A 27,219-nucleotide genomic window follows, 5' to 3' on the forward strand; every position below is an offset into this window, starting at 1 on the left:
ATGGGCCCTGCCTCGCTGCAGGAGGAGAGAGAGCCGGAGAAAAGGTCCGAGGAGGAGATGGAGAGCTACCGCTGCCTCCTGCAGGCCGGCTCCCAGCTGGAGAGCACTCTGCAGCGTGAGTACACACGATACCTCTGAGTTTCCATTCAGGCCGTAGGTATGTGACACTGTATCTGCTGTGACACTGTACCACAGTTCACCTGGCTCCTCTCAGCACAGTGCAGCAGACCCAGACGCACTGAGTCCATTTAGTTTGATTTACAGAAGCATTACATGAAGTAACCAGAGTGCTGCACACTGTATATCTGTGCTCTGTCCGGGTGTTCGATGCCTGGTCCTGCAGCTTTGCTACAACTGCGTGGGCCTCTGCAGGGATTATGTCAGCTATTTTAAGCCACCGCAGATGGATAGATAGTTATCCATAGTAATGATTTGATGCCTGGTTATGTGTCGGTTGTAGATTAGTACGAGACTGCGATGGAGGAAAAGGCTTTGTTGACGTCCACTGACCAGTTGGGAAGAAAACACAGGATGTTCAGGAAGTACATGATGCAGCTTCTACTACTTTGAGAATGTTGTTGTGTCACGTAGTTGAATTACGAGCTAGCTAATCCCTCAACATTTTTTAACTTAAAATAGCAACATTGTTTAATACAGAAAATTTAGATTGGGTCATATCCTTTTTTTTCATAAATATTTGAAAAACATAGAAACAAATTTCCCCTGGTCATTTGACAGTCACCACTCTGAGGGCTTGTCTGGCAACCAGCAGTAGAAATATGAGAGCGAAGGTAAGATGATGAACAGAAATAGTTCCTGATGTGAGTGACAGCTCCGAGCAGCTTCCTCCAGAGGCTAATGGGATTAATCTGGGATCTTGGAAGCGTCGAGTCATTGTTTAATTTATGGACCTCGGCCTCTTCATGTCTCTTGTGGGTTCTGCGTCGGGATGTGGAGCCAACAGCCAGGAAAAGGCCACACTAACTTTCTATTAATACATACAGGGTGAAGGTTTTTTTCCTCAGTGTGAAATGTGAACGTTGCTCTCTGGGTTTGTCCTGATCTGTTTACAAAGGATACAGCGGTGAAGCTGGTGTATGAACCAGGAGCCACAGATTCATGGTTTACTCCCCGAGCTATGATACATCCTATCACTTACATAGCTCCGCTTGTTCCCTGTATCAGTCCCCATGTCGTATTAAATTACCTTCATGGTCTAAATCTTCTGCGAGATGTTGTCCTGCTTATTTGTCAGAGGTCTGTGTAACCGTGAGTTGTGTTTTCTACATTTATACAGCATGATCGTAGATAGTACACAAGAGATAATGGGACAGAAAACCACAGGATACATGATCAATCACTCATCAATGACAGTTGATTGAGCAGTAAAGACAGAATGTTCCTCCTTTCACTTCGGCTCCATGTGTCCACAGCCGTCAGTGCTTTTCCACAGACACTTCAGATTTATGTCAGCTTTTACGTACCAAACTAACACTTATTAGTTACAGTTATTCGCAGGACAAACACATCAATCTCTGAAATGTCATCTTCAACTGAAAATGTAACTTGTTTCATCGATGGCTCAACTGTTTCTGTCTCTTACACATGAACCGACAGTTTAAATTCTTTTGATAACTGACTACCCTCTCTCAGGACTTCCATACAAAGTTATTGTTCAACTCAACTCGATGTGAAAATTGCTCCAGAAATGACACCTCAACAATTTTCATTTTCCTAAGGTCACACAACTCTTAAACCCCTTTCAGTGTTTCAGGTTCAACTGACACTTCAACTGCTTTAAACTGTGACTTCACATGAAAAATATCAACATTTTACTCTGTAAACACTGTTTGCTACGGTGCTGAGAGACCTCAACGCACTGCCAACGACACATGAGCTGCGAAAAGGCACAGCAAATACAGAAATGTGCAGGAAATTGCAGAAAACAACAACGGACATGTTTCCAGGGAAATTTTATCATCAAAATGATGAAGTTGTTTTCTTCATTTTCAGGTGTTTTTTCTATTTGCATGTGTTTTTAGGGCCCGAGCACTGACATCAGAGTCAGTATGGTGAGGCCCTATTGAAATTGTAAGGGTTATTATTCAGGCAAATGAATTGGCTTTTTGAGGGCTTTAACATGCTCAAATTCTTACCAAAATTTGCAGAAAGTTAGAAAGTGGTGAAAATTTACGTATTCTGGAGGAATGGGCGTCGCAAAATGGCTCAACGGTGCCCCACGAGACCCCTGGAACGTGTTCACATTGACCGGTCTTCACAAAAATCGATACACAGGTGTATCATGACCAGACAAACAATTGGTGCAATTGGAAAAACACAACAGGAAGCCTGCTATTTTACATTTAGTGGCCATTTTGGCCATATTCCACATTTTTACTTTGATGTACTTGTACCAGGGCTTTCATCGGATCAACTTCAAATTGAGATGAGTGTCATCACAATAAGATGGAGATAAAAACTGACTGAGGGATTTCTTTTTCGTCACCGTGGCGTGGTGTCAAAGTTTGATTACACGCCATTAAAACACGATGTTCTGTAACGCGAACATACATGGACCATAAATCCTTTGATGCTGAGCCGTAAACAAACAACTCCACTTCTGCAGTGTCAGTCTTCCTAGATCAAAGGAAACTTTATGTCTTGCAGAGGTCACGTCTCTTTCTCTCTCAGAACTGGGACATTTCCTCAAACCTTGTCAACATTGAGGTACGGCGCGCTAAAAGAGTCCACTGTGCATTGTCCTATCACCACCAAACTTCTGTCTCATGATCAGAGTCCAAGCCTGAACAGCTCTATGTGTCAATATATCCTCAGTCATTTTTTTGTTTTTTTCAGGCAAAAAGCATGCAATGCTTCAAAATGCATGTGCTTGGGCCCACCCAGTGCTGCTTTGCAGCCCATTTTATTTTAATTTGCAGTGCGTTCTGCTCTCTCAACCACCATTGTTTACTCTTACAATTCTATTATACAGAAGCATATTTACAATTCCCATTCCACAACACAAGATGTTACTTTAAAAACTACCTCATAATTTGAATTACAGTGTGACAAATGCCAAATATCATCATCAGACCAAACAGTACAGAGGTCTGAACATTACCTTCATTGCTGGGACTTAGCGTACAGAGCCAAACCTTGTGTTACTTCCGGGTTTTACCACCGAGCTCTAATCTCCACATTTACAGCTAGAAAAATTTGCAATTTCCTTCTTCCCTTTCTCTATCAGGATGCTTCCTCCCACCGGTCTAATCCCTTTAGCACTGAAAGCTTTGTTTAGCAAAATAGCCTGTGACCTAAAAGCAGCATGAGGCCAGACCTGTGTGTACTATGAACATGTTTGTATGTGTAAGAGCGGATTTCTTGCTCTGCGAGGGATTACATGTCTGCTTTCTGAGTCTCTCCCAGATCAGACTGAATGTAGCATCCGGGCTATGTGCACTCTCTACAGTCACTGCTGTCGGCCTGTACCCTTCACCAGGATTTTACTATATGATAAGGTGGCAATTGGCAAGCCTGTGAAATATTATATTATTTATTACACTTTATTGTACACAGAAAGCAGAGTTTCATATTTTCCCAAACTCATAATACCGACATGGTATGTCGCCTGTAAAACGTATGCAGCCCCCCCCCCCTTCAAATTTCACTTTGACATGAGGCTTTTCTATTAAAATAGAGTCTAATAAAACACTGTGTCTCAATGTTGAAAAATAATAAAACATGTAAACCTTCAGGGGAGCTAAAGCTCTTTGTAGGAGCTGTGATGAAATCAGTGTTTGGACAACACAGATAAGCTCCTGTACCTTGAGCTCATGTAGATTGGAAGGATTGGTCTGAGTCTGAGTCTGTTTGACTGGCAACGAATCTCAGTTTCCATCCACTCTGGCAAACATGGCCTTTTCTCTGTGGCTATAAGAACGGGAGAGCAAACACAGGTTGTTTGACTTTCACCTATGCATGATGTCCTGCGTGTCACAGGTAAAAGTCAGCAGGCGAACACGCTGGTTTGTGATAAAGACGTTAAGGATTTACCTTTGAATTTGTATAAATATACCACAGTTTGGACTTTACATGTACAGAACAGAGATTCAGAAATGAGCTCAGGGTTAACTGCCATGTTTAAGAAGCTGACAAATTCTGTCCTTTACTTATTCCCTTTATTTCTTTTAGTTCTACATTGTCGGATAAAATGTATGATACGGATGGAGTTCATCTTCAAAAATTCCATACTATTTTATGTCCCGTTTCATTTTTAAAAGATCTTTTTCCCTAAAAAATATGTAAATATATTGCAAATTGAACTTTATAGCTGCACAATAAGTAATAAATGCAGGAAAAAAAGAGCCAAAGAAAAGGGAGACAAGACTCAGAGGACCCGTGTGAAGCACAGAATGAAAGAAACACTGCAGTATTACAACAGCAATGAACATTTATAACCTCAGCAGATCTCACACCTGCTAGTTATAGTGTGGAGCGTGACTGAGGACATTTATCTCTGTTTCAAGACGAAAACGTACAAAGCGATTGCAGCACAGATCAGGCAGAGGACTGCAGCAGTGCTTGTGCCTGCGTTTGCTTTTTCTTGTATGTTGTCGTTGGCTTCGTGTCATCTTGAAGAATCCTGCACTGTTCTATATCTAAACACCCAATGTTTTATATAAGTACCTTTCTCACTGTATAATGGAACATGTGCATTAACACGTCTTGTCTCACCTTCCTGAGCGTGTTGTGTCTCAGGGTACACAAATGGTTATATAACTCTTCCGGTGTGACGGTAACTTTACCCTCCACCTGTGTGTGCACCGCCCAGTGCAGCCATCGGTCCCTTAGTGGCCCGGCTCGGCTCGGCTCAGCTCAGCTCCTCTCTGTTACAGACGCAGATCAAATATTTAGCAGGTACCAGCAGAGCTCATTCTGTCAACCTGAGCGACACTATTACTGCAGTCGACTCATGGAAAAGAACACCTCCTCCGCTCCTCCTCTCTTTCTTTTGCTTTCTGTCATTTTTTTTGACTATCTCTCTGCTCCAATTCATATTTAATGTCGTATCCATTATGGACAAGGCAACGATGAAGTGTGAGCAAATTGACTGCCCTGTTAATCTGTTGCACGAAAACACTGAACGGGGCCGACAACATTTAGTTTAACATGTTTGAGCCTCAACAATCTCTGTTCCTACTGTGTCAACTATTACTCCATCTCGTTTTGGGAACTTGTATTAAAGAGACAGTGTCCCTGTGGTGTTACATCAACGAACATGCCCATCTAGCCCCTTGAATTTACTGTAAATGTAACGTGAGCACATGTAAACAGTCTCAGGATGATGCATTAGTCAATGTGTCTGCAGTCTCATGTGGCTGGATGGCTCAGCAGAGGACTGATGTAAGCCTCTTTAGAACTTCACTGACGGCTCCAGAAGAGACTTACATGCATTTGTTGGCTTCTCACACTCAAACACTAATGGCACCAGGCAGGAGATGAGGAACATCTGCCAGTAAACTTAACACTACACCAACATCAATACAGACGATAAATAGGAATGATGTCATTTTCATACTTCATTATGTGTTATGTTCATAGAAGAACACGCAGTAATATTATATGACAGTAAGTTGAGAATAGATTTACATTGGTGAGATTGCAGCTGTGATTGTTTTATTTTTGGATAAATGTTGATATTTTGTCACTTTCATGTCAAATCTTCAGTGTAAAATGATTCACTGTTGTTGTTGCGGTGGAAACAACATTTAAACCATCAATTAAAAACTATTGCAGTTCAGCAACCATGGAAGAAATGTATAAAAATGTAATCAATAAACAAGGTAGAATCAAACAAAAGGTGAATAGTATAACCAAAAAGAGTGCGATTTTATTTTGAATCAATGAATGAATTATTACCTGAGAAATTGATAAAACATTCTAAAAACACAATGTTTAACAATGAAAGCTATTTCCTGGATATGTCCCTTTGTCTGAATCTGAAAAACACAACATTTGAGGTCATGTCAGGCATCCATGTTTATACATCATTTTACACCCACCGATCCTTTAATGGAAACGTTTGGTTTATTAACTCTCTTGCTTTGCACATCACCTTCCTCGACCATAGTTCTTAAAAGGTGTTTATCATCTTCCAGAGGTCACTGTCCCTGTGAGCATGAAGGAGGTGGGAGGCTACATAGAGAAACAAGTGGCATACCTGTCAGGTAAGGCCTGTTTGTTTATGTTTGAACCATTTTTCTAGACATAATCTTGTTTTAAAAAAAAAAGTAATTTCTTTTATTCTATTTCCAGGAGGTCGTGGGGACGACTCCAGTGTCATCATCACTCTCCCTGAATACTCGGCTTTCAGCGACATTCCAGAGGAAGCTTTAGCCAAAGTGTTTACGTACCTGACTCTCATCCCTCGGTGTGTCCTGCTTCATTTATTCCTGTCTGAGTCTCTCTCTCTCTGCAGTGCACCAAACGCCTGTATTCTAAGCACAGCCGGCCTCCGCTGCTCCAGCTGACGCTCAAATGTCCTCCTGTCGCCCTCTAGGTCCACACCTCACCTCAGAGATCAGGACAAATATATTGAAATATATTAAATCATATCACACCTTTTTTTCCCTCAACTTTTGGTGATAAATTATGTTTTAGGAACAAGTGTATGTAGTTGTAAATCTCTTTGAAATTATATAAATTTAAAGTTATAGGTATGATTTTACCGACCCTCTAGCTCATTTTCCTGCCTTACAGCCTTAAATCACCACATTCTTAATAGGTGCAATGAATAACATCACATTTACACACAACTGCCTCATTTCTCTTGCAGAACGAGACAACCTGGAGTGAAATTTATCATCGTTTTAGACAGAAGACTGGACACATGGGCCTCGATCAAAACTGCACTCGCCAGGATAGCAGTGAGTTGTATTTTTCATCTAGGGGATGTGTATTTTATAGAAATACCTTCTGGACAGTTTACACATCATGAACAAGGGAAATATTCATCTCAGCTTCAATCAGACTCAAACACTTCCCCCGCCCACTTTTCACAGGGAAGAGAATGTAGCTTAGGGACCTGAGATCGCAATTGATAGAACTGTTTCCCAGGATGGACAGAAGTGCATTAGATAGATAGGTTATGTGTTGCAGAGCACATCAATGAAATAACACTCTTCATTCCTTAGAGAAGACAGTGTCTAACATAAATCTATGTTTAAAGTGTTTATACAAAAGCAAAAGTCTGCCTGAGATGGAGGGAGCAGTGATGACAATCATAATGAGCAGGGTTGCACATCTAAAAAATCTAGTTGTGGATCCACGATTACAATCTACCATCTAAAATCTACGCTTGACCACCAGGATCCACCATCAGGATCATAACCCATGATCCACGATACACCATCAAGGTCACGATCAAGGATATATGATCACGATTCACAATCTTATATCGATGATTATGATCCACCTTCATGATCCAGGATATCTGATCCTGATTCACCGTCACTGCTTGAGAGCTGTGACTGTGCTGAAGCTTTGATTAACAAGCTGCTGTCCATGGTGCTGAACCCTGAGCAACACTCAGACTAATCACTACATCAGTTCATCTTTTACTTTGCACACACACACACAAGAGTATTTTCAGCCTGGTGTACAGGAAACTTCCACATGATGCACAGTTTCAAGAGTTTCCTAAACATTGTGTATGTACTTGAACGTCTCATTGCTCATCGCTGCAAATGAATGAGTAAGCAAAAAAACTGAGTGATGACGCGGGGAGCTGAGGATGAGGAGGAGGAAGAGGAGGCAGGTCAGGAGGGAGGGGGGGAAACATTGCAGTGAAGCGCTGCTACCCTCCGTGTGAGAGGCAGCAGCTGCGGCTGAGCTCCGGCAGCCGGGGAGCTGCTCACCTTCCAGCCGCAGGCAGCGACTCCTCCAGCGGGAGCATTTCACCGGGATGGCTTCCAGCACCATGGCCGATTGCTTCTACCGGCGCGGGGGGCCGAGGATCCGGAGGAGCCCGGTAACGATCCGCCGATGGGTTAGAATAGAATCCTCCGGGTGAAGAGTTGAGGCTGAAGTTTTTTTTGGGGGGTGGGGGGGGGGGCGGGCGCAGGGTGAATGCGGCAGAGTCAGCTGCTGCTGCCCGGCTGATGCACTGCGGTGCCCCGGTGCTGCTTAGTCATGCGATCCGCTGTGCGGGAGACCCGAGTAGTTTCAATGCGTGTTTACATCCCGACGAGTCGACCTCTGCGGCGGAGTCAGGACGAATGAATGTCGGTAGTTGCGTCACTTGCAAAAAATACAGTTGGTGCCAGGTTGCAGAGCAAAGATGGATTATGATCTGCTGCAGGTTCTGAGGAGTGAACGTTGCTCCACCGCGTGTTTTTGTATTTTGAATATACCTGTATGACGCAAGGGGGGTAAAACAAATCAAATGAAATGTAGGCCGTCTTACTTTATTTATCAAAATCCTTAATGTCTTCTGCTGTGAGCATATTTACACTCATATGCAGATGCAGTTAAATCACATCTCTACTGTTGCAGTGGAACCTGTGTGTCTTGACTATGAAGCAAAAGCTGAACAGAATTTTCTGCACAATCATGACCTCAAACCACCTGGAGACTAAATGCAGCAGATGACGCGTGTGAATGTTGTAAAACCTCTGATCCATTAGTCTGACCCTCAGTGACAGACGAGCTGAGAGCTCACGTCCCCATGGTCAGAGATGGGGGGTGAAACCTCGCTGGAGCCTTTTTCTTTTTCTGTGTATAGCGACAACCAGGCATTCAAAGTGCTTCACATAAATTACAAAGGGCATCATTACAAATTGTAAAAACAACTCAAGACAATACAAAACAGAGGCATTTAAAAATAAAAAAAATTGGTAATTTTAATAAAATCAATTATGAAAGGTTGAAAGTAACAGTGCAGAATAAGAAATTAGTGATTATTTGATTTAGTAAATGGCTTCGGAAAACAGGAGTCTTCAAAATTTGAAAGACCTAGTAGTTGCAGCAGACCTGCAGATGAAGCTTGTTCCATAAATGTGGAGAATAAAAACTGAACGTTACTTCTCCATGTTTTGACTCTGGGGTCAGAGGACAGACCTGCTCCAGACAATTTGAAGGCTCTGGATGGTTGATAATGGAACAGGAAATCAGAAAAGTATTGTGGCCTTAAACCATTCAGCGCTCTCACATCCTCCGGTATTGTGCTGCTGTTTGAAGGTGAAGATGTTAGAAAATATGTGTTGGGAGCAAACCAGTGAGCTTAAATCCAAAGTTTCTGCTTCATCCTGACTCCTCCTCCATCATTCATATGACAGTGAGCATCTTCTCCCTACTGCAGGCGTCTTTCCCCGGGAACCTCCACCTGGTCCTGGTGCTCCGACCCACCAGCTTCTTCCACCGCACCGTGACCGACATCGGCTTCCGCTTCAGCCAAGACGACTTCATGCTCAAAATGCCAGTAAGGCAACTCAGTCACCAAACATGTCTCACATCACAACAAGCTGCACCACGACCCTGATCTGCACAAGTGAAGTGTTCTGTGGTGGACGCATGTAGATTCAAGTTAAAGCTATTGAAACAACGATGAAAATGCTAGGGAATTAAAATAGTTTATTGACAAATTTTCTTGTTTCAATAGTAGGATATACATTTATGTTTATATCATATAAGAAGCCAATATTTGTATTAATCTTACTGCTTCTATTGTTAATATCAAGATTTAAATTCAGACTTTTTTTTCCAGATGTTTTTCAGAGACACATGATTCTCGTGATCATTTTTTAAATGTAACATTAAAGCCTGATCACCCGGTGGTGATCTGCTTGGGCTGCTCACATCTCACATAACAAACATAGAAGGAATATTCACAATCTTATCCTGTGTTCTTAAATAAGAACATCTTGCCAAAAAGCTGCAGTTGAAAATCTTCCACTTTTACAAAAATATGCTGAAATGAATGAAACAATCAACTTTGTATAAGCTAATGAGTTAATACGTATTTTCTTGAGCAGTCATGTCTCCTCCAGTTTATTAAAGACACTTACTAAACTGCTTTTTGTCTTTAAAAGAAAAGTACATTCGCCCATCTTTAAATCACCAGGTTATTATGCAAGTAGAATCTAATTTAAATTCTTGTAAGACTGCTTTTTTGTAACTCTTGGATGTTCTCTGTACCTCCAGGTGGTGATGCTGAGCTCTGTGACAGACCTTCTGCGCTACATCAGTGAGAACCAGCTGACGTCAGAGTTTGGAGGCACTTTGGATTATTGTCACAGTGACTGGATTGTTTTACGAACGGTAAACGCTGCAGATCTGTTCTGAGGCAAAAAGAGACCAAACCTCAAAGCACTTCTGTCATCCTTCGTCTCCTGTGTGTGTCTTTCTTTGGTTTTCTGATGCTCAGACCTACCAATGAGCAAATATGCTTTATTTTTTATCACTGAACCATCTCGTTGTCAGAAATCCACAAAGCTCTGTATCTTAAAGACATTGAGCAGCAGCTTGTTCACCTCCTTTCACCTGCCATGTATTCACGTCTGTGGTGTTTCTCTGGTTTTTGCCTCCACTTCAGGCGATTGAGAGTTTTGCTGTGACAGTCAAAGACATTGCTCAGATGCTGCAGGGCTTTGGGACCGAGCTGGCAGAGACGGAGGTGCCCGACAAGGGGAAGGCCATCGAGTGTCTTCTGGAGTCTCAAACCGACAAGTACAGGAAACTCAAGGTTGGAGACGTTAAAGTGACCACAGGGATATTTTATGAAGCACTGTTTCGAACACGGCTCATTTTATAATATCATTTGTCTCCATGTGTTTTTGACAGGATGCAATCAGGTCAGTGTCAAAGGAAGGTCGTCATCTTCTCTCCAGCCTGGAGACGTCTGGGAGGGAGGAGGACTCTCAGTGGGATGTGAAGCTGGACTGGGAGACCGTACAGAGGTAAAACACCTTCAAGCACCTTTTGTCTTTCTTCTTTTTCCGAAGTGTATTTTAAAGACCAATAGCAAACTACCAAAGATGCGGCTGCTTCTTTGTTTAGCTTTATGTTCTTTATATTCTCATAATTGACGTTTAAAAGTTTAACTGATTACTTTACACATCGCTATGGCAAAGTCCCGTTCTTTGTAGGCTTCTGGCTCAGCTCAGAGACATGGAGTCGGCGTTTGACGGCTTCTTTGAGAAGCATCATCTGAAACTGCACCAGTACCTGCAGCTGCTGAAATACGAGCAAAGCTTCCAGGAGGTAAGGATTTCATGTTTGCATGTAAGCCCCTATTTTCCCCAAAGGATCATTTCAGGACCATGGAATACATTTACTGGTTTAACACACCGACAAATATTAATGTTGGTTGTAATGACCATCTTCCGACCTGGTGTTTACATGCAGCTAGTTCTAAGTGCAGGTCTGAACACACCCAAGATGCTTTGAGGTCACATTTCTGATCTGATCACCCAGTGGATATCCCATATCAAAATATTACCAAATATTAGTTAGAGCCCGAGCACCTCCGGTGGGAGGCCCTATTGAAATTGTAATGATTATTCTGAGCGTAGTGAATGGGCTTTTTGAGGGCTTTCCCATGCTCAAAAAGTTTCTAAAGTTTGCAGTAAATTAGAAAGTGGTGAAAATGTACGTGTTCTGGAGTAGCTTGAAATGGGCGTGGCAAAATAGCTCAACACCGCCACCTACGGAAACCCCCTCATTTAGCATTCACCGAACCTCACGAAAATTGAGACAGTGGTGTATCATGACCAGACGCACAAAAAAGTTGGCATTGGTGCGTAACAAAAAACGCAACAGGAACCCCACCATTTTGGATTTAGTGTCCATTTTGGCCATATTCCATATTTTTAATTTGATGTACTTGACGTAGAGTTTCAATCGGATCAACTTAAAATTTAGACGAGTGTCATCACAACAAGATGGAGTACTAAATTTATCAAAAGATCAACTTTTCGTCAGAGCGTGTGACCTTGGCGTTGCGTCAAAGTTTGATTAAGCCATCAAAACATGAGCATCTGTATCTCAGACATATTTGGTCCAATCGAGTCCAAACTAGACTCATAAGACAAGAGTCATGACACACGAAATTGCTATAACTTTGGTGTTCAAGGTTCAACATCCCTCAAACTACATGTGTGTGTCAACAGCCCCCCCCGAAGACATTCACATGCTTTTAAGGAATGGGTGTGGCAAAATAACTGACTAGCGCCCCCTAAAGACCAGCCCCGGCACTACGATTGGCGGACATCTACAAAAATCGACAGGGAAATGTGTCTTTTCATGGCAAAAAAATACGTCTCTTGGATAGATATGCTAGACCAAACAGGAAGCCTGCCATTTTGGATTTAGTGGCCATTTTGGCCATATTCTGCCTATTTACTTTGATGTACTTGTCGTAGAGCTTTCATCAGATCAACTTAAAATTTAGAGGAGTGTCTTCACAACAAGATGGAGATCTAAAGTTATTTGAATTTTAACATTTTGATATACCGTGTGAACGTGGCCTGGCGTCAAAGTTTGATTACACACCATCGAAACACGAGCTTCTGTATCTCAGGTATATTTGGTTCAATCAAGTTCAAACTGGAAATGAAAGACAAGAGTCGCGACCTGAAGACATCTTCAAAGACACCATGACTCAAAAGCACAGCGCCACCTACTGGCTACAGGAAGTGAAGCGTTTATCCTTGCCGCAGTGCGAAAACGCATGCAACGCGGAGACGAGCGCTTGGTCATCGAACGCTCTCTCTTCCCCAACGGCAACAGACTTGAAACCCGTGCGTGTGCTCGGCCCGTTAGTGCTACAACGTAGCCCTAGTTTTTACTATTTCCAATGAGTGTGAACTTGGTTGCAGAGCTCCATGCAACACATTAATCGCTAAGCGCCTCTTCTCTGTCTTCCACACACTCACACACACACACACACCCAAGAGACCTGTCCATCATGGTCAGACTGGGACAAAATTGGTTTGTGCAAACAGGAATGATCTGCGTGTTTATTTCCATAATGAGAAAAGAATCAGATCTCACGGTTTTTCTTCCCCCCCCCCCACGTGAATCTGATGGTGTGTGCTCCCTGTTCAGATGGAGTTGTGTCTGGAGCATCTGACGGCTGAGGAGAGGGAGCTCTCTGTTTCTGTCGACACTCCGGCTCAGACGGAACAGGCTCTCAAACGGCTGGACGAGCTGGAGTCTAATGCACAGGTCGGTGTTTTCTCCATCAAACGTCTGTAAAGAATGTCACTTGTATTAAATACGTTTGAATTAAAACCGTCTCCGTGCTTCCCCGGCTCTGCCAGGAGGTGGTGTCTCGAGCTCAGATCATCATCCTTCACGGACACCAGCTCTCGGCCGGTCACCACTTCGCCGTGGCTCTGATTATGCAGCGCTGCAACGAGCTTCGCCACCACTGTGACACGCTGAACGCCGCTCTGAAGAGCAAACACGCTCGTCTCCTGCTCACACACCAGCTGCTGCTCGGTCTGGATCAGGTACTGAGACATCTCTGCACACACACACATCAGGATGTGCGTTCACATTTCACTGTGCGGTGACTGCACCTCTGCTCTCCCCCCTCAGGCCCAGACCTGGTGTGATGATGGAGCGTACCTGCTGGCCAATCAGCTGGTAGAGAACTTCCAGTCCAAGGAGGGGGCTCAGGCTGCTCTGAAGGACATTGAGAAGTTACTGGAGAGGGCGCCGTCTATTCTCAGCTCAGGACCAGACATCGTGGCCATCGAATATGAGTCTGTCATCACACCTCATCTGCAGGTCAGCCCCCCCAAACATGAGGCTTTATGATGATAGAACTAAAGGCATCAAGTATTGTAATATCCTCACGACAACACGATGGTTTGTTTACACGTTTGTTTATTATCCACTGCACACCAACATAGCATAGCCACGGGCCGCACTTCTTCTCTGGTATTGTCTCTCTAACCCCGTGTCTTATACCTTCACCCCAACGTTACCTCCCCCTAGGGGATTAGTGCAGGTAGGCTTTTCTCTGCCCTTACAACAAGTATAAAGTACAGCTGCTGTCAGACATGCACTGACTCCGGATAATCTCCTGAATCTCTGGAGGAGCCGCCTGTGAGGAGGCAAATCTGGAGTTTCTACTGCCAGTCCCCCAATAAAACTCTGTCCATGTGCCGTAAACAATGTATAAGTCATGTCCTTCTGCTCCGCCCCTCACCTGAATGCTAAAGAGATTTCTGTTTATCTGGAAACGCATTTCATGTGTGAAATATAAAAACCAGAGAAGGTCCAGACCCACTTGTTTGGTTGTCCTCCCTAGATCATGTCTGAAAACATAGTTTCCATGTTCATGTGCTCCACAGTCTCGGTAATGAAACTGGATTTTACGTCACATTTCAGTGTCCTACCTCTTCATCCTTTCCCCCCCGTTGATCTCTCTGTTAGGCCGAGATTGGTAAAACCTTTGAGAAGCATGCAGCGGTGCAGCAGATGATCCAGAACCGACAGGCATGTCTGAGGAAGCTGGCTGACAAACACGTACGGCCGATCCAACTAGTGGCACCCAGGCATGAAAACCCACCACGCTGCAAGTCCCCGCTCTTCTCCCCCAAGCATGGTACACAACACACACACACTCACTGACACACACACACACACACACACACACAAAAACCCACAATTTTGTCATTTCGCTCATGTACACTTATAAATAATGATCTTACTCGGGATTTGGCAGCATTTTGTATGATACAATTTTCAGCACATTACTTTTCACAAATGAACCAACTCCCTATGCCCACCCTCCCCTGTTTCCCAGGCCCAGTATGGGGTCTCATCCCAGCCCCGTAGGGCCTGGCACCGATCCCTCTCCCTCTTGCATCTTTCCTTTAGACACAGTGCTTGAATTAACACATCACAGGTTCCCACTGAGCAGGCCCAAGGTGCTCCTGAACCGGCTCTGGGGTTAGAAGGCCACCTTTACAAACAAGCTGGAACCAGAGTAGATGCTATAATCAGTCCACTGGGATCCATGTGACTGCTCTATTAGTCCGGATGGCTGCTATAGAACCATATGTGGTTCATATACATTAAAGAACCTTTCATCTCCCTCTGCGTCTCATGGGAAGTTGTACATAGCTGGGCTGTATACACTAGTACCCAATTAATACTGTATGTGTTAGACCTGGTGAGATTGTAGTTGAATCTGTCGTGTGATCGAACACGTCTCTATCCCGTGAGTGTGAAAGGATAAACAGCATTTTTCCTTCTTTGTCCATTTATGTCTTTAAGGCTTTGTTCTTCACGTTAGGAATCAACACTAATGAGAAATGATCATGCAGCCCTCTGAGGCTCCTTCATGCTCCGTGCAGCTGATATTTAAGAGTCAAGGTGAAGGAAACAGTTAGCTTTGTCTGATTTGATCTGGTACCTGCACACACGTGACACGTGCACGCACATAAATAACGTGTTTGACTGTAACGTGACACGACACTCAGTTGGACTATCATGTAAGGATTCAGTTGCAACAGGATCAAAAGGAGAATGAGCGTTGTGCCAAACGCTTCTGTGTAGATCTGTCTCGGTCTCCTTCATAGGAAGCAGCCTATTATCATTGATTACCTCACATGTTCATCATCCGCGATTTATGTTATTTCCTGATTGAAGAATGAAAACGAAAGGGTCATCGGGAGGTCAAGCGAATCCCTTTGTGCTCGCACTGTGCGCATGGTCATAAAAAAATAATTGCATCTGATTTAATATGGGCGCTCAAATGAACTATATGTCCTCCTCAGCATTCCTCATCAGAGCATGTGGAGATATATAGGGTGCGTGTGAATGATCCTCTTTGATGAGCTGCTGTGATCTGCTTCACACAGGTGATGGTTTGAAGTTCACTTTCGACCTCTCTCTGCCCGGGAAGAGGGCGTCACGAAAGAGCCCCAACACCAGAAAAGTAAGGGAAAATAAAAGCACATCTATATATTAATTATTGTTTATGAATGTATTTCTTTCCTCTAACACAACTTCATTGAATATTACTTTTCTTATCTATCTCTCTGTTTGATATAATACTTTATTTGACCTCTGAATCCAAACGGTGTGTTCAGATCGAGGTGATCCACGACTACCAGGAGAGCCGGGGCTGCGTGTCCTACAGCCTGGAGGGAGAGGACAGCCCGGATCTCTTGAAACGGTGAAGACAGGCCGTCCGTCCATCTGTTTGTCCTCGGCACTGCTTCTTGATGTTGTTGACTCTGTGATTCTCTTTGTTCAGAGCTAACGATGCCCTCTGGCTTCTCTCTCTGCCCTCTCCTGTGTGTTTGTGACACAGACACGTGATGAGGGAGCTGATAGAGACTGAGAGGATCTACGCTGAAGAGCTGCTCTCAGTGCTGCTGGTGAGAAAACACACTTTCTTTTCTTTTAAGCATGTCACACAACTATAAATATTGTAAACCCTCCCACGTGCATGGGCTCCGTACGGATTACACTGATGTTTTAATGTTAAATTATTCCCGATGATCCATATTTTTCTCTATATACGTAAACATTACACTTCCTTTAATGTGTTGCTGTGATTGAATAATGTAGGGTTACAGGGCTCAGATGGAGAACCCAGATCTGTCAGCGCTTCTGCCTCCGATCCTGCGCAGCAAGAGAGACGTCCTGTTTGGAAACATGCCCGAGATCTACAACTTTCACAGCAGGCAAGTGATTAATGACACGCATCAAACGCACTGTGAATCTATTTGAACATACGAAGATGAGCATGTATGATAACACACATTGATCATCACGCAGAAGTAGACACAGAGTTTTATCTATGTCCCGACTGTTGATGATGATGTGTGATAGAGAGAGAAAGTGTAAAATTACAGAATCATTTCAAATTAAGACTCAAAGCTGATATTGTGCTTGAATAGGAATAATAAAGTTAGCATCAATACTTAGCCCTAATAGCTCTCCACATATCTTTAGGCAAGATAAGTTTGTTTGAAAAGAAATTCAAAGTGCATAAGATGAGATGAGATAAGAAAAGATACACAAAAAGATAGATAAGACCAAAAAGCATCATGACAAATTGTAAAAGCAACATAAGATGATAGAAAAGAGAAGCATCAAAAAACCTTAGCACTTAGTTACATAAATGACAAAAATAAAAAGATAAATACAATAAAAGTAATAGTACGATGTGACAAATGAGTGATTCATTAATTTAATCATAATTTCAAGATTTTTTGTGTTGTCTCCACGACTTCTGTCACTACTCTAGTTACGTTAACATGTACTCCAACATACTGTACACACAACAATAAACTGATGTTGATGTTCGGCTTTTGACCTTTCTGTGAATCCAGGGTCTTCCTTCAGGACCTGGAAGGATGCCTGGAGGCTCCTGAAGCCGTGGGAGCTTGTTTTCTGAAGCGGGTGAGATAAGAAATCGATTGATATTTGAATGGTACTGTTGATTCCTTTTTATCAAACGGACCGAGAATCTTCTCTGTCTCCTCCAGAAAGAGAGTTTTGAAATGTACGAGTGCTACTGTCAGAATAAGCTGCGCTCGGATGCCCTGTGGAGACAGTTCTCTGACTGTGCCTTCTTTCAGGTCAGTTTTACCATGATTTCAAGCAGCAATTAAACAATTTTACGATTTGTTTGTTGCCAATATATGCAGTATATGTTCAAGTACTATATATATTTTATTTTAGGTGTTTGTACTTCTACAGTTTTGAACTGATCAATATCACTGAGTCAGAACAAACGGCAATTCAAATTACAGTTAACAACCAAAATGGCATTAGTGTACCTCTCCCAAACAGTCCCATCATAATAAATCAAGCTGCATCGATCACACACATTCATAGATATCACCCTCATAAATATGTTTTTTCAAACGCTCTGAATTTCTCCGTAGGAAGTAGGTGAAAGTGTTAAAAAAAAAGCCCTTTCTTGCAATGTTAAAGAAAAATAATTTTAATTTGATTTGTTTTTCCTCTGAAGGAATGTCAGAAGAAGCTGGAGCACAAACTGGGCCTGGATTCGTACCTGCTGAAGCCGGTGCAACGTCTCACCAAATACCAGCTGCTGCTCAAGGTGAGAGGCAGTCGAATCATCACAGAGCTGACGTTTTTATTGTGGAGGTTGTGTTAAACTTGACCTTAAATATATAGTTCAGATTATTCAACAGTTTGTTGCTGACAATGGTTTGATGTGAGTCATTTATTATTATTCATTCTCTGTATTAGGGGTGCAACGATTAGTCGACGTTGTCGACAAAAATCGATGACCAAAATAGTCGGTGACGAATTTACTAGTCGATGAATCGTTGGTGACGTCATAGCGCGTGTTTCTCGTGCCGCGCAGCGGAACTAAACGTCGTTTTACCGGAGGTGCTGATGAAAGCAGCTGAGGAGTGAGCCATCTCGCTCCCTTCTTATCTCTGAAAGTCGCGCATGTGCAATAGCGACAAAACACGGTCCAATGTTGGCGTCCGCTGCCGCGCGCAGTCGCGCACCAGGAAGTAAAAAGTTCGGGAGAACTTCACCCGTAACATGGCCCGATAAAAACTACCTGCAGTATTTGTACAGCGGACCTGCTCTCCATGGAAGCAGGACACGCGCATTTGAGGAGGAGGCACGTGTGACTTCGTAACGGAGACAATGCGGACTCGCCTCTGTCAGATGTTATATATAAACATAATATATAAGTTATATATACACGTATATACCTGCGCGCAGGATTCTAGCATCCATTACAAAAATATGGTTTAAACTTTTTATTAACGAGTTTAAAAGCGAAATATTATCCTATTGCCTGACAAACGTCTTGTTTTAATCAAAATGATTTAGTCTGAAGAAGACTGTAGTTTCGTTTGTTGATGTTTTTATTAATGTTATTTTCCCTGTCCTTTTTTGTTAACACGAAAAATGGATACTTGAATTTTAATTTATTTTTAGTACCAGCACTTGGCCTGTTCTTGGTTCACAGTAAAAAGGGAAACTTTAATTTAAATTAATATTTTTTATTAGCACTTTGCCTGTCCTTGGTTTTAAATGAACAAAAACTTGATTTTTCTTTGCTTTTGTGTCAACAGTACCCTTATATGCAGCAAAGTTTATTAAAAGACATTTTTGTTAATGAAGTCACAATCTTTATTGCCTTTATTTTCAGTCATCACATGCCTTGAACAACCTCAAGCTAAATTTAAAAGCTGCTTGCTAAATAATAGCAATTGAGAATTTGTGTCATTCATAATCCGATTAGTCGATTAATCGTTTCAATAATCGGTGACTAATCGACTATCAGAATAGTCGTTAGTTGCAGCCCTACTCTGTATCATTAAAATGTTCACCAGAAAGCTTCATTATTAGTTTATGCCACTAGAGGGCGCATGTGTGCGTGTGTGTATTTTCCTACATGGCTGTTTATTTTGTGTGTGTGTGTGTGTGTTTGTGTGTTTGTTTGTGTGTGTGTGTGTGTGTGTGTGTGTGTGTGTGTGTGTGTGTGTGTGTGTGTCTCTGTGTGTGTCTCTGTGTGTGTGTGTGTGCCCTCAGGAGCTGCTAAAATACAGTCCGGACTGTGAGGGGACTTCTGAACTGCAGGGGGCGCTAACAGCCATGCTGGACCTGCTCAAATCAGTCAATGACTCCATGCATCAGATAGCCATCACAGGATATGAGGTGAACCACATTTCTATTCAATATTAAACCTGTTATTAATGTGCTATAACACATATGTAACAACACTTTACACATACATGTCTCCTTCCGTTGCGCGCAGGGTGACATGTGTGAGCTGGGCCGGGTGCTGATGCAGGGCTCCTTCAGCGTGTGGATCAGCCACAAGAAAGGTCCCACGCGCATGAAGGAGCTGACTCGCTTCAAACCGATGCAGCGTCACCTGTTCCTGTACGAGAGAGCTCTGCTGTTCTGCAAGCGGAGGGAGGAGCACGGGGACGGCTGCGACAAGACGCCGTCCTACAGCTTCAAGCACTGTCTCAAGGTCGGTCTGCAGCTCAGAGGAAGTGGCTTGTGTCCCCTGGTTAACATACATGTAGCACGAAGACTAAAGCATATGATCTGAGTGACCACTGGTGTCTCTAATGTGAGAATATGACAGACTTATATAGATAGGTTTATAATATTACTAATCACAAGTCTAAAAACATCATACCTTTACTTCCTGCTGTTTATCTGCTTGTCAGAAGGCCAAAGTGTAAATGTATGCATGTAGAATAAAGTTATGTAGCTCTGCCTCTGTTTCAAAATGTCCAGTTCACTAAGTTATTAAGAGTTGATTATCTAGGGAACAGTGAATGTAAAATATACACACAGAGAATACAAGGGATTTGGACATTTGAACACAGCCGATCAAAATGCTGACGGTGGTTTCCTTCCTGATGCAAATTTAAGACAAAAGTCGTATCGATCCCAACTCAACCTGGAGGGTCAGACAAAAGGACGAATAAAGACGTCGTACAGAGAGTAAAAGTACACTAAGGATAATTCAGCGTAATTATATTTAAATTACGGATGCTTTCCCTCTGGCATTGACACACAACTCAAGAGGAAAACAACAACAGGAGTGGATCAGATATTGATTAATCGGCTAATCTTCTAATGGAGGTGAATGCAAACCTTCTCAGGTGATGATGTCACTGCAACAGTCTCCCTGACCGCTACCTCAGCCGAGGGAGACAGGTGTAACACAAACAAAGTCTAAAGTAACTTGTTTTTACACTTCCACAACATTGAGAAAGTGAACGATCTACCAGTGGTTGATGCCGATGTCAGCAACAGCTGCTGCTCTTGATTTATTATTGAGGATGTGGGAGGAAGCCGTCACACAGCGGAGGTGTGTCTGTGAGCAGGAGTGTTTGTGTTCTGACAGATGTGTTACATGATGTAAGTCTGATGTATGAGCTGCTGTGTGTGTTGCCTGCCCCAATCCTGCATGTGAGTGTATGTGTGTGTGTGTGTGTGTGTGTGTGTGTGTGTGTGTGTGTGTGTGTGTGTGTGTGTGTGTGTGTGTGTGTGTGTGTGTGTGTGTGTGTGTGTGTGTGTGTGTAAACCGTGTACGTCTCTTGGCAGATGACAGCTGTGGGGATCACAGAGAACGTCAAAGGAGATGTGAAAAAGTTTGAGATCTGGTACAGTGGCAGGGAGGAGGTGTATGTGGTTCAGGTAAGGAAAGTCAACGAATGCCCGACTGATAATTCAACACGAGTAGTTGATCATTTTAACTTTTCAATCAATAGAAAAAACTATTTTTATCATTAATTGATCTTTTGCCAAGTTAATATGCAGAAAAAGCAAATGTCTTCCACTCAGTAAGGCTATATATAAAGATATATAAAAAGTCTTGGTCTAATTTGTCCTGTTGCCGTGTTACGGTTGTTTCTCAGGCTCCTACAGTGGAGGTGAAGATGGCCTGGCTCAACGAGCTGCGTAGAATCCTGACCAACCAACAGAAGCTGCTCAGAGGTCTGTGATAAAGAGTCCAAACACAAAGCTTCACTTACTTTACTGCCTTTCAACATGAGATGTGGTCAAAAGCTCTGAAGCTCGCCAGTGGACCTTTGTGCTCAGATTTTCTTCAACATGTACAGAAAATAATGAACATACATGCTTAAAAGTAATTTTAATATTCAAATCAGAATCACGAAAATTGATTGATAATTGTTTCTCCTCCCAGATGAAGCGTATCAACAAGGCCAAACGGCCGAGCACATGCCGCTGTCCCCCCCGCTCTCTGAGAGGTCAGTGTCCACACACACTTTACAGTCGGGAGCTAATTGCATGACTTTAGGCTACAGTTGCACAAACATACAAACAAAAGAGGCAGAGAAAACAAACACACACACACACACACACACACACACACACACACACACACACACACACGTGCAGCCACAGCACCACAATCTACATCTCAGTTTGCAGCTCACCCACGATCGCAGCTCGAGTGACAGTGACAGCCTCATGTCACGTTGCTGTGGTAGAAGGCTTTGTGTGGGTGTGGCGGTGTGTGAGAACGTGGGGCAGCCCCCCCCTCTCTGTCCACAGCTGGTTGCCTATCCCCCTTCCTGCCGTCCCCCCCCTGCAGGGGCATGCGACCGTCCAGACGGGTCCCCAGGGGCTGTCTGCCGGGGCTGGACTTTGTCTCGCTGTCGGCCGACGTGTTTCTGTGCCTCCGCTCCCGGAGCCCCCGCCCCCGGAGCCCCCGGCAACGGCCCCGGCCACGCCCCCGCCACCGCCCCCAGCGCCACTGACCCGCCCTAACGCTCAGTGGTAAACCCTGCCTAGCTCACCTCGCCCTGGCATGACCCATCCGGCCCAGCTTGGGGACCACCAACCCAGAGCTACTGTGTTTGCATAATGATTTGTCACCTGCAACCTGTGTGTGTAACCTCATTGTGGATCATAACTGACCCGTCACTCCCTCTTCACGCTGAGAGTGACTCAGCACCTCTGCCATGGTACTAACACCGTATCAAACACAGCCACTCTCTGCATCTCAGGTTTGCTATTGTGCATGAAATGCAAAGGGCAAAGGACAAGAAAAGAGTTTGGGCTTCATTTCATGAATTTTCTTGATTTCCTCATGACAGCTGCTTCTTACGATGGGGCTCGTTTCTTGAGATCTAATCAACGTCAGAGGAATTTGCTTCAAGAAACATTATTTCTCAGTATTTTAATTATAAAAGAACCAAATCTCTATATTGTGATCTCGATAAATCGAGACCAGATCTTCCCTTTTGTGTTTGACACATGCAAACAGCCTGAGTCCTTGTTTCCACCTGTTGCAGAGAAGCTTGCTCGTGCTGCTCTGTGCTCTGACCTGCTGTCTGCCTGGTGCCTGAATGGTCTCGGCTGTGAGGGAAACAACAGGACCGAGTTGTTCTTCGGCACTGATCTGGGACCAGCTTCACTGAATCGTCCTCTTGTAGATGTGGATCCGATCCAGAGAGCGAGAGCTGTCCCCAGATTGTGTGACTGAGGATAACCTCTGTCCTGAGTGTGGCTGCTGAGAGTGTTTGGTGATAATTCATTTGTCCTGTGTTGTCCTCCCAGCAAGCAGCAGAGGGCGTCGGTGAGCTCGGAGGAGACGGAGTCGGGGAGGAGCAGTCCGGACCCCCAGCCTCACTCCCCCAAACACCAGCACAACCGCAGGAGTGAGTGCAACTACTCACATTCACGCTGTAATCAAGTAGATACTTAGTAACTAAATACCAGAAAAAAACGTCACATTTGTTTTTCACACTGTTGCTTATGAAGATATTCGACTCCCCCCCGCCCTCAGCAGTTCAGGTGATCTTTGACCTGAAGAACCACTCACATGGAGGAATTTTGGGGAAAAAGCTCCTGAGATTAGCTTTTGATTCTACGTTCTTATTGTTTTCCCAGTAAGTGACGGAGGGGTCGCCATAGTTACTAAGTATCTACATGATGCCTTTAATGTGGTGGTGTTCTGTTCTGTGTGTTCATCAGTACCTGTTAACGTCTTGTGTGTGTGTGTGTGTGTGTGTGTGTGTGTGTGTGTGTGTGTGTGTGTGTATGTGTGTGTGTGTGTGTGTGTGTGTGTCAGGTTGGCCCGGAGCTCATCACTCGGGAGACAACTGCGAGGGTCTGGAGGAGTGGCCTGGAGGTCGGGACGCTTTCCGCCCGTTTGACACAGGAGAGGAGGTTCTGGTGCCACTGGTGAGACTGAACCCACCAAATACAGTAAAATCGACCCACTTTTACCACAAACATCTGTTTGTCTCAACGTGGAACGAACATCTCACAAACCGATCATCTCATCGACTTCCCGCTTGTGTTTTGTTGATGTACCCGGGAGGTGCAGGGTTGAATTTAATGAGATTTGGACACAAGAAACTTTATATGTTCACTAAATTTGAATAAACAGGCCGTGAACCTTCAGTCTGCTGACAGAGAGGAACATGTCTACATCATCTTGATAATCTGATTCTTTTTATTTTACCATATCTGAGTGACACCGACAGTAATAAAGGAAATCAAGTTGCTTTTTTTTGATGAGAAACATTGTTTATAAAATCTTCACAGCAGATAAACCAGGTAGGATGACCTCAAAGTTTTCTAACTTCACATAGACTGTTTATAAAAAGATCTGCAGACAACCTCCATCACATGAAGAATACAAACCTGACAGTATATTGTAGATCTGTTTGAGGAGGACTCACTAATGATGAGGGATAATTCTGCAGTTGCTCCCGAGGACGAGGTCGAGGGAACACAAGATTCCCAACATGCAGGTTTAGAACGGCCTCTGCACCAGTGATAATAAATCCTCACTGACTTTGTCCCTGAGAGTTCGTGTGTGTGTTAGTCTCCCGGCAGATACAAGGCTTTGGCCGACTGTCCTCAGAACGGACCAGACAGCGTCCCCATCAAATGTGGAGACGTCATCCAACTGCACTCTGAGAACAACAAGGGACGCTGGTGAGTTTTCTGCTTATTAAACCCGGACGACACATTCCAAGTGTATTTATCTGATTTCTACTCTCTCTCTTTTTCCCCTCACTATTCAGGCTGGTGAAAAATCTGAGTCGGCGACAGGAGGGCTTCATAGCAGCCGCCAGCCTGCAGCTGATAGTCGGAGACAGTAGCCGAGGACACTCCTCCAGACTCGGAGGTAAAAAAAAAACTCCTGCACTATAAAAACGACGATAACATTGAGCTGTCAGGGTTCATACACATTATGTCCAATGGATTTCCATGACTTTTCCATGACTTTTCAATAACTTTGAACCAAATTTCCATGACCCAACATTTTGTGAAATCTCAGTGTGTACGTGAAAAAGTGACGAAATGTAGTATTTAAACTAACAATGAGAATTCCAAGGCATACAGTATACCTTAAATGACACAAACCGAAGTATGCCTGCTTATATTTTGAACGTATTTCTTTAAAAGCATGTGAATTATTTAAAACTCAGCGTAAGTGAACGACATGAAAATATGAATACGACAAATTTCCATGACTTTTCCAAAACTTTTGGGGTTTTATTGTTTTCCATGACTGTTCCAGGCCTGGAAATAAACATTAAACAATTCCATGACTTTTCCAGGTTTTCCATGACCGTAGGAACCCTGGCTGTTTACTTTCCTGACCCTTTTTTTTAAAAAACGTGTGTTTTCTTGTAGAAGCCGGAAACCTGAAGGTGCGAAAGCTCAGCTCCCCGTAGAGAAGAAAGCACAGAATGTGAATCTCCAAGTGACCTGCGGCCGATGAGCAGACAGAAGGACCGGACGGAGCCACACCTGAACCCAATCAGCTCCTCCCTCCCTGGAGCCGTCTGCTCTCCTCAGCACAGTTCGGTCATTAAACAGACAAACACGCGGGAATGTAGAGACTTGATTGACAATCTCCTGGCTGATTGGGACAGCACAGGAACTACTTCGCCCTCTTGGACAATCAATTGATGGTCCCGGAGTCCTGATTGGTCTTCCTCTTTTCTGAGTGATGAGGAGTTTCCTCTTCCTCTGGCGCTAAATCTGCAGCACATACACACACACACACACACACACACACACAGTGAGGGAATGACCATGCTGCTGCAGGACTGTGGACTTGGAATCATTTTTCAACCCTTTTTCATTCCAGATAAAAACTTGAGGTTCCAGCCTCTGTGTGTGTGTGTTCACTGTTGTCTCGATGGAGCCGCACACAAAGGATTTGCCTGAAACATTTATCAAAGGCTTTTGTATATGTACAATATCATTTTTAACATTTGTTATATATATATACGTCGGTGTTTCATCTTTTTGCGTGGTGAGTTTTTTTCCATTGAACTACGTCACTGTCGATTTTCTGACATTTCATTCCATGAGGCAGACTGTGAGGTAGAAATGCCAAAATGTGCCATGCCATATTGCCTTTTTTATTCCCCTGCTCTTTTGGAGTCTCTTGTGCTGTTTGCAAAGTCAAATGCTCCTCATGCTTTAACCTGACCTCACGAAACAGGCACTTTAATCACGTGGAAGGACAAAAGAGACAAAATAATAAGCCACCGATCGTCTCCTGGGTGTCTTGTTTGCTCGCTGCTTTACCTCTGGTGCTGTGTATTCCCCTTTATTCCTGCTGTTACTTCCTTTGTTTACCCTTGAATGACGTGTTCGGGGAGGCAGGGGAGACATACCCCCTGCACGCAGGCAGCAGCCCACATGTCAGTGATCGTAATGTAAGACACGGGCGGACGCGATGAAGAGTGATGGCAAAGTATTCCTCGGTGTGTGCCGTAAACAAACGTGAGGCGTGTGCCGCGGAGCAGCGAGCGGCGCCGCTCTCCTCGGGGTCTTCTGGGAGCTCCACTGTCAGTCAGGGCCTGGAGCGGGGGGGAGAGCCATGTCAGATTAGAGGGGAAACCAGAGAGAGAAGGAGAGATTACGCTCTGTGTGCCCGTCCATCACGCAGGCGGATTGTTTCCTCAGCACCATTACAGCTCTGTTAATCTCTAGTTCCGCATTAAAAGGGATCATGCAGCCAACATGAAATATACCCTCTGTGTCGAACGCTTAATTAAATATTGATTGCAGACTTATATGAATTTACCACATCAAATCGAGACCCCAGTCGCAGGCCTGCCTTTGATATGCTGTGTTTGATATGGAAATGAGTGTGGAGAGCAGCAGGGGCCGCTTCGCACTACACACTTCCTATGTTGTTAATTTATTTATTTTGCTGTCATGTTATTCCATCATATTGTGAAGTATCTGTGCAGCCCCCCGAATGAAATTACGTTTTCCACATATTTGCAGTAGCTCTGCTTGACTGCACGAAGAACAGGCCCCTTAGCTTTTTTTTTATGTTTCGCCTTTTAGCTCACATGACAGGATTTGATGTCTTTGTGTTTAACTTCAATCCAAAATGCTGCAGATTTTGCACATTTCTTTTTCCAGCTTGGAAAACAAAAGAAAAACCTGCTTGAAATATTGCAATATGATGTATCCCAATGAGCCAAGTAGCCTCAACATGTTGCTGAATGTTTCTTTAAAATGAAAATGCATGGCAACGGAGCAATGAGCAGGTTTGTACTGTGAGACTGTCACTGTTCTCACCCGGCTTCTTTTTGTACAGCTTCACTTCTGTATGAAATAATCCAAAATAAACGTATTTATTGCAATAATAGTTTTTGCATTAGTCACTGAAATAATTCAAATATTATATCATGCGTGCTGCTCTTTGTCATCCGCTCT

General features: G+C 43.6%; 1 protein-coding gene across 1 annotated transcript; it reads left to right on the forward strand.

The window, feature by feature from the left end:
• Positions 1–27,210, forward strand: mcf2a (MCF.2 cell line derived transforming sequence a). Its single transcript, XM_061079650.1, has 30 exons — positions 1–115; positions 6,159–6,227; positions 6,316–6,430; positions 6,836–6,926; positions 9,359–9,478; positions 10,201–10,317; positions 10,592–10,741; positions 10,840–10,955; positions 11,145–11,259; positions 13,105–13,224; positions 13,320–13,511; positions 13,600–13,791; positions 14,443–14,614; positions 15,876–15,952; positions 16,107–16,192; positions 16,331–16,397; positions 16,591–16,706; positions 17,358–17,427; positions 17,514–17,606; positions 18,002–18,094; positions 19,555–19,680; positions 19,781–20,002; positions 21,091–21,183; positions 21,405–21,483; positions 21,695–21,758; positions 23,074–23,174; positions 23,588–23,700; positions 24,350–24,462; positions 24,552–24,655; positions 25,168–27,210. The coding sequence occupies exons 1-30, from the start codon at positions 1–3 to the stop codon at positions 25,206–25,208; spliced, it is 3,342 nt and encodes a 1,113-aa protein (XP_060935633.1). The 3' UTR covers positions 25,209–27,210.
• The last annotated feature ends 9 nt before the right edge of the window (positions 27,211–27,219 follow it).

This window comes from Limanda limanda, chromosome 10, assembly GCF_963576545.1.
Source record: "Limanda limanda chromosome 10, fLimLim1.1, whole genome shotgun sequence".
NCBI lineage: Eukaryota > Metazoa > Chordata > Actinopteri > Pleuronectiformes > Pleuronectidae > Limanda > Limanda limanda.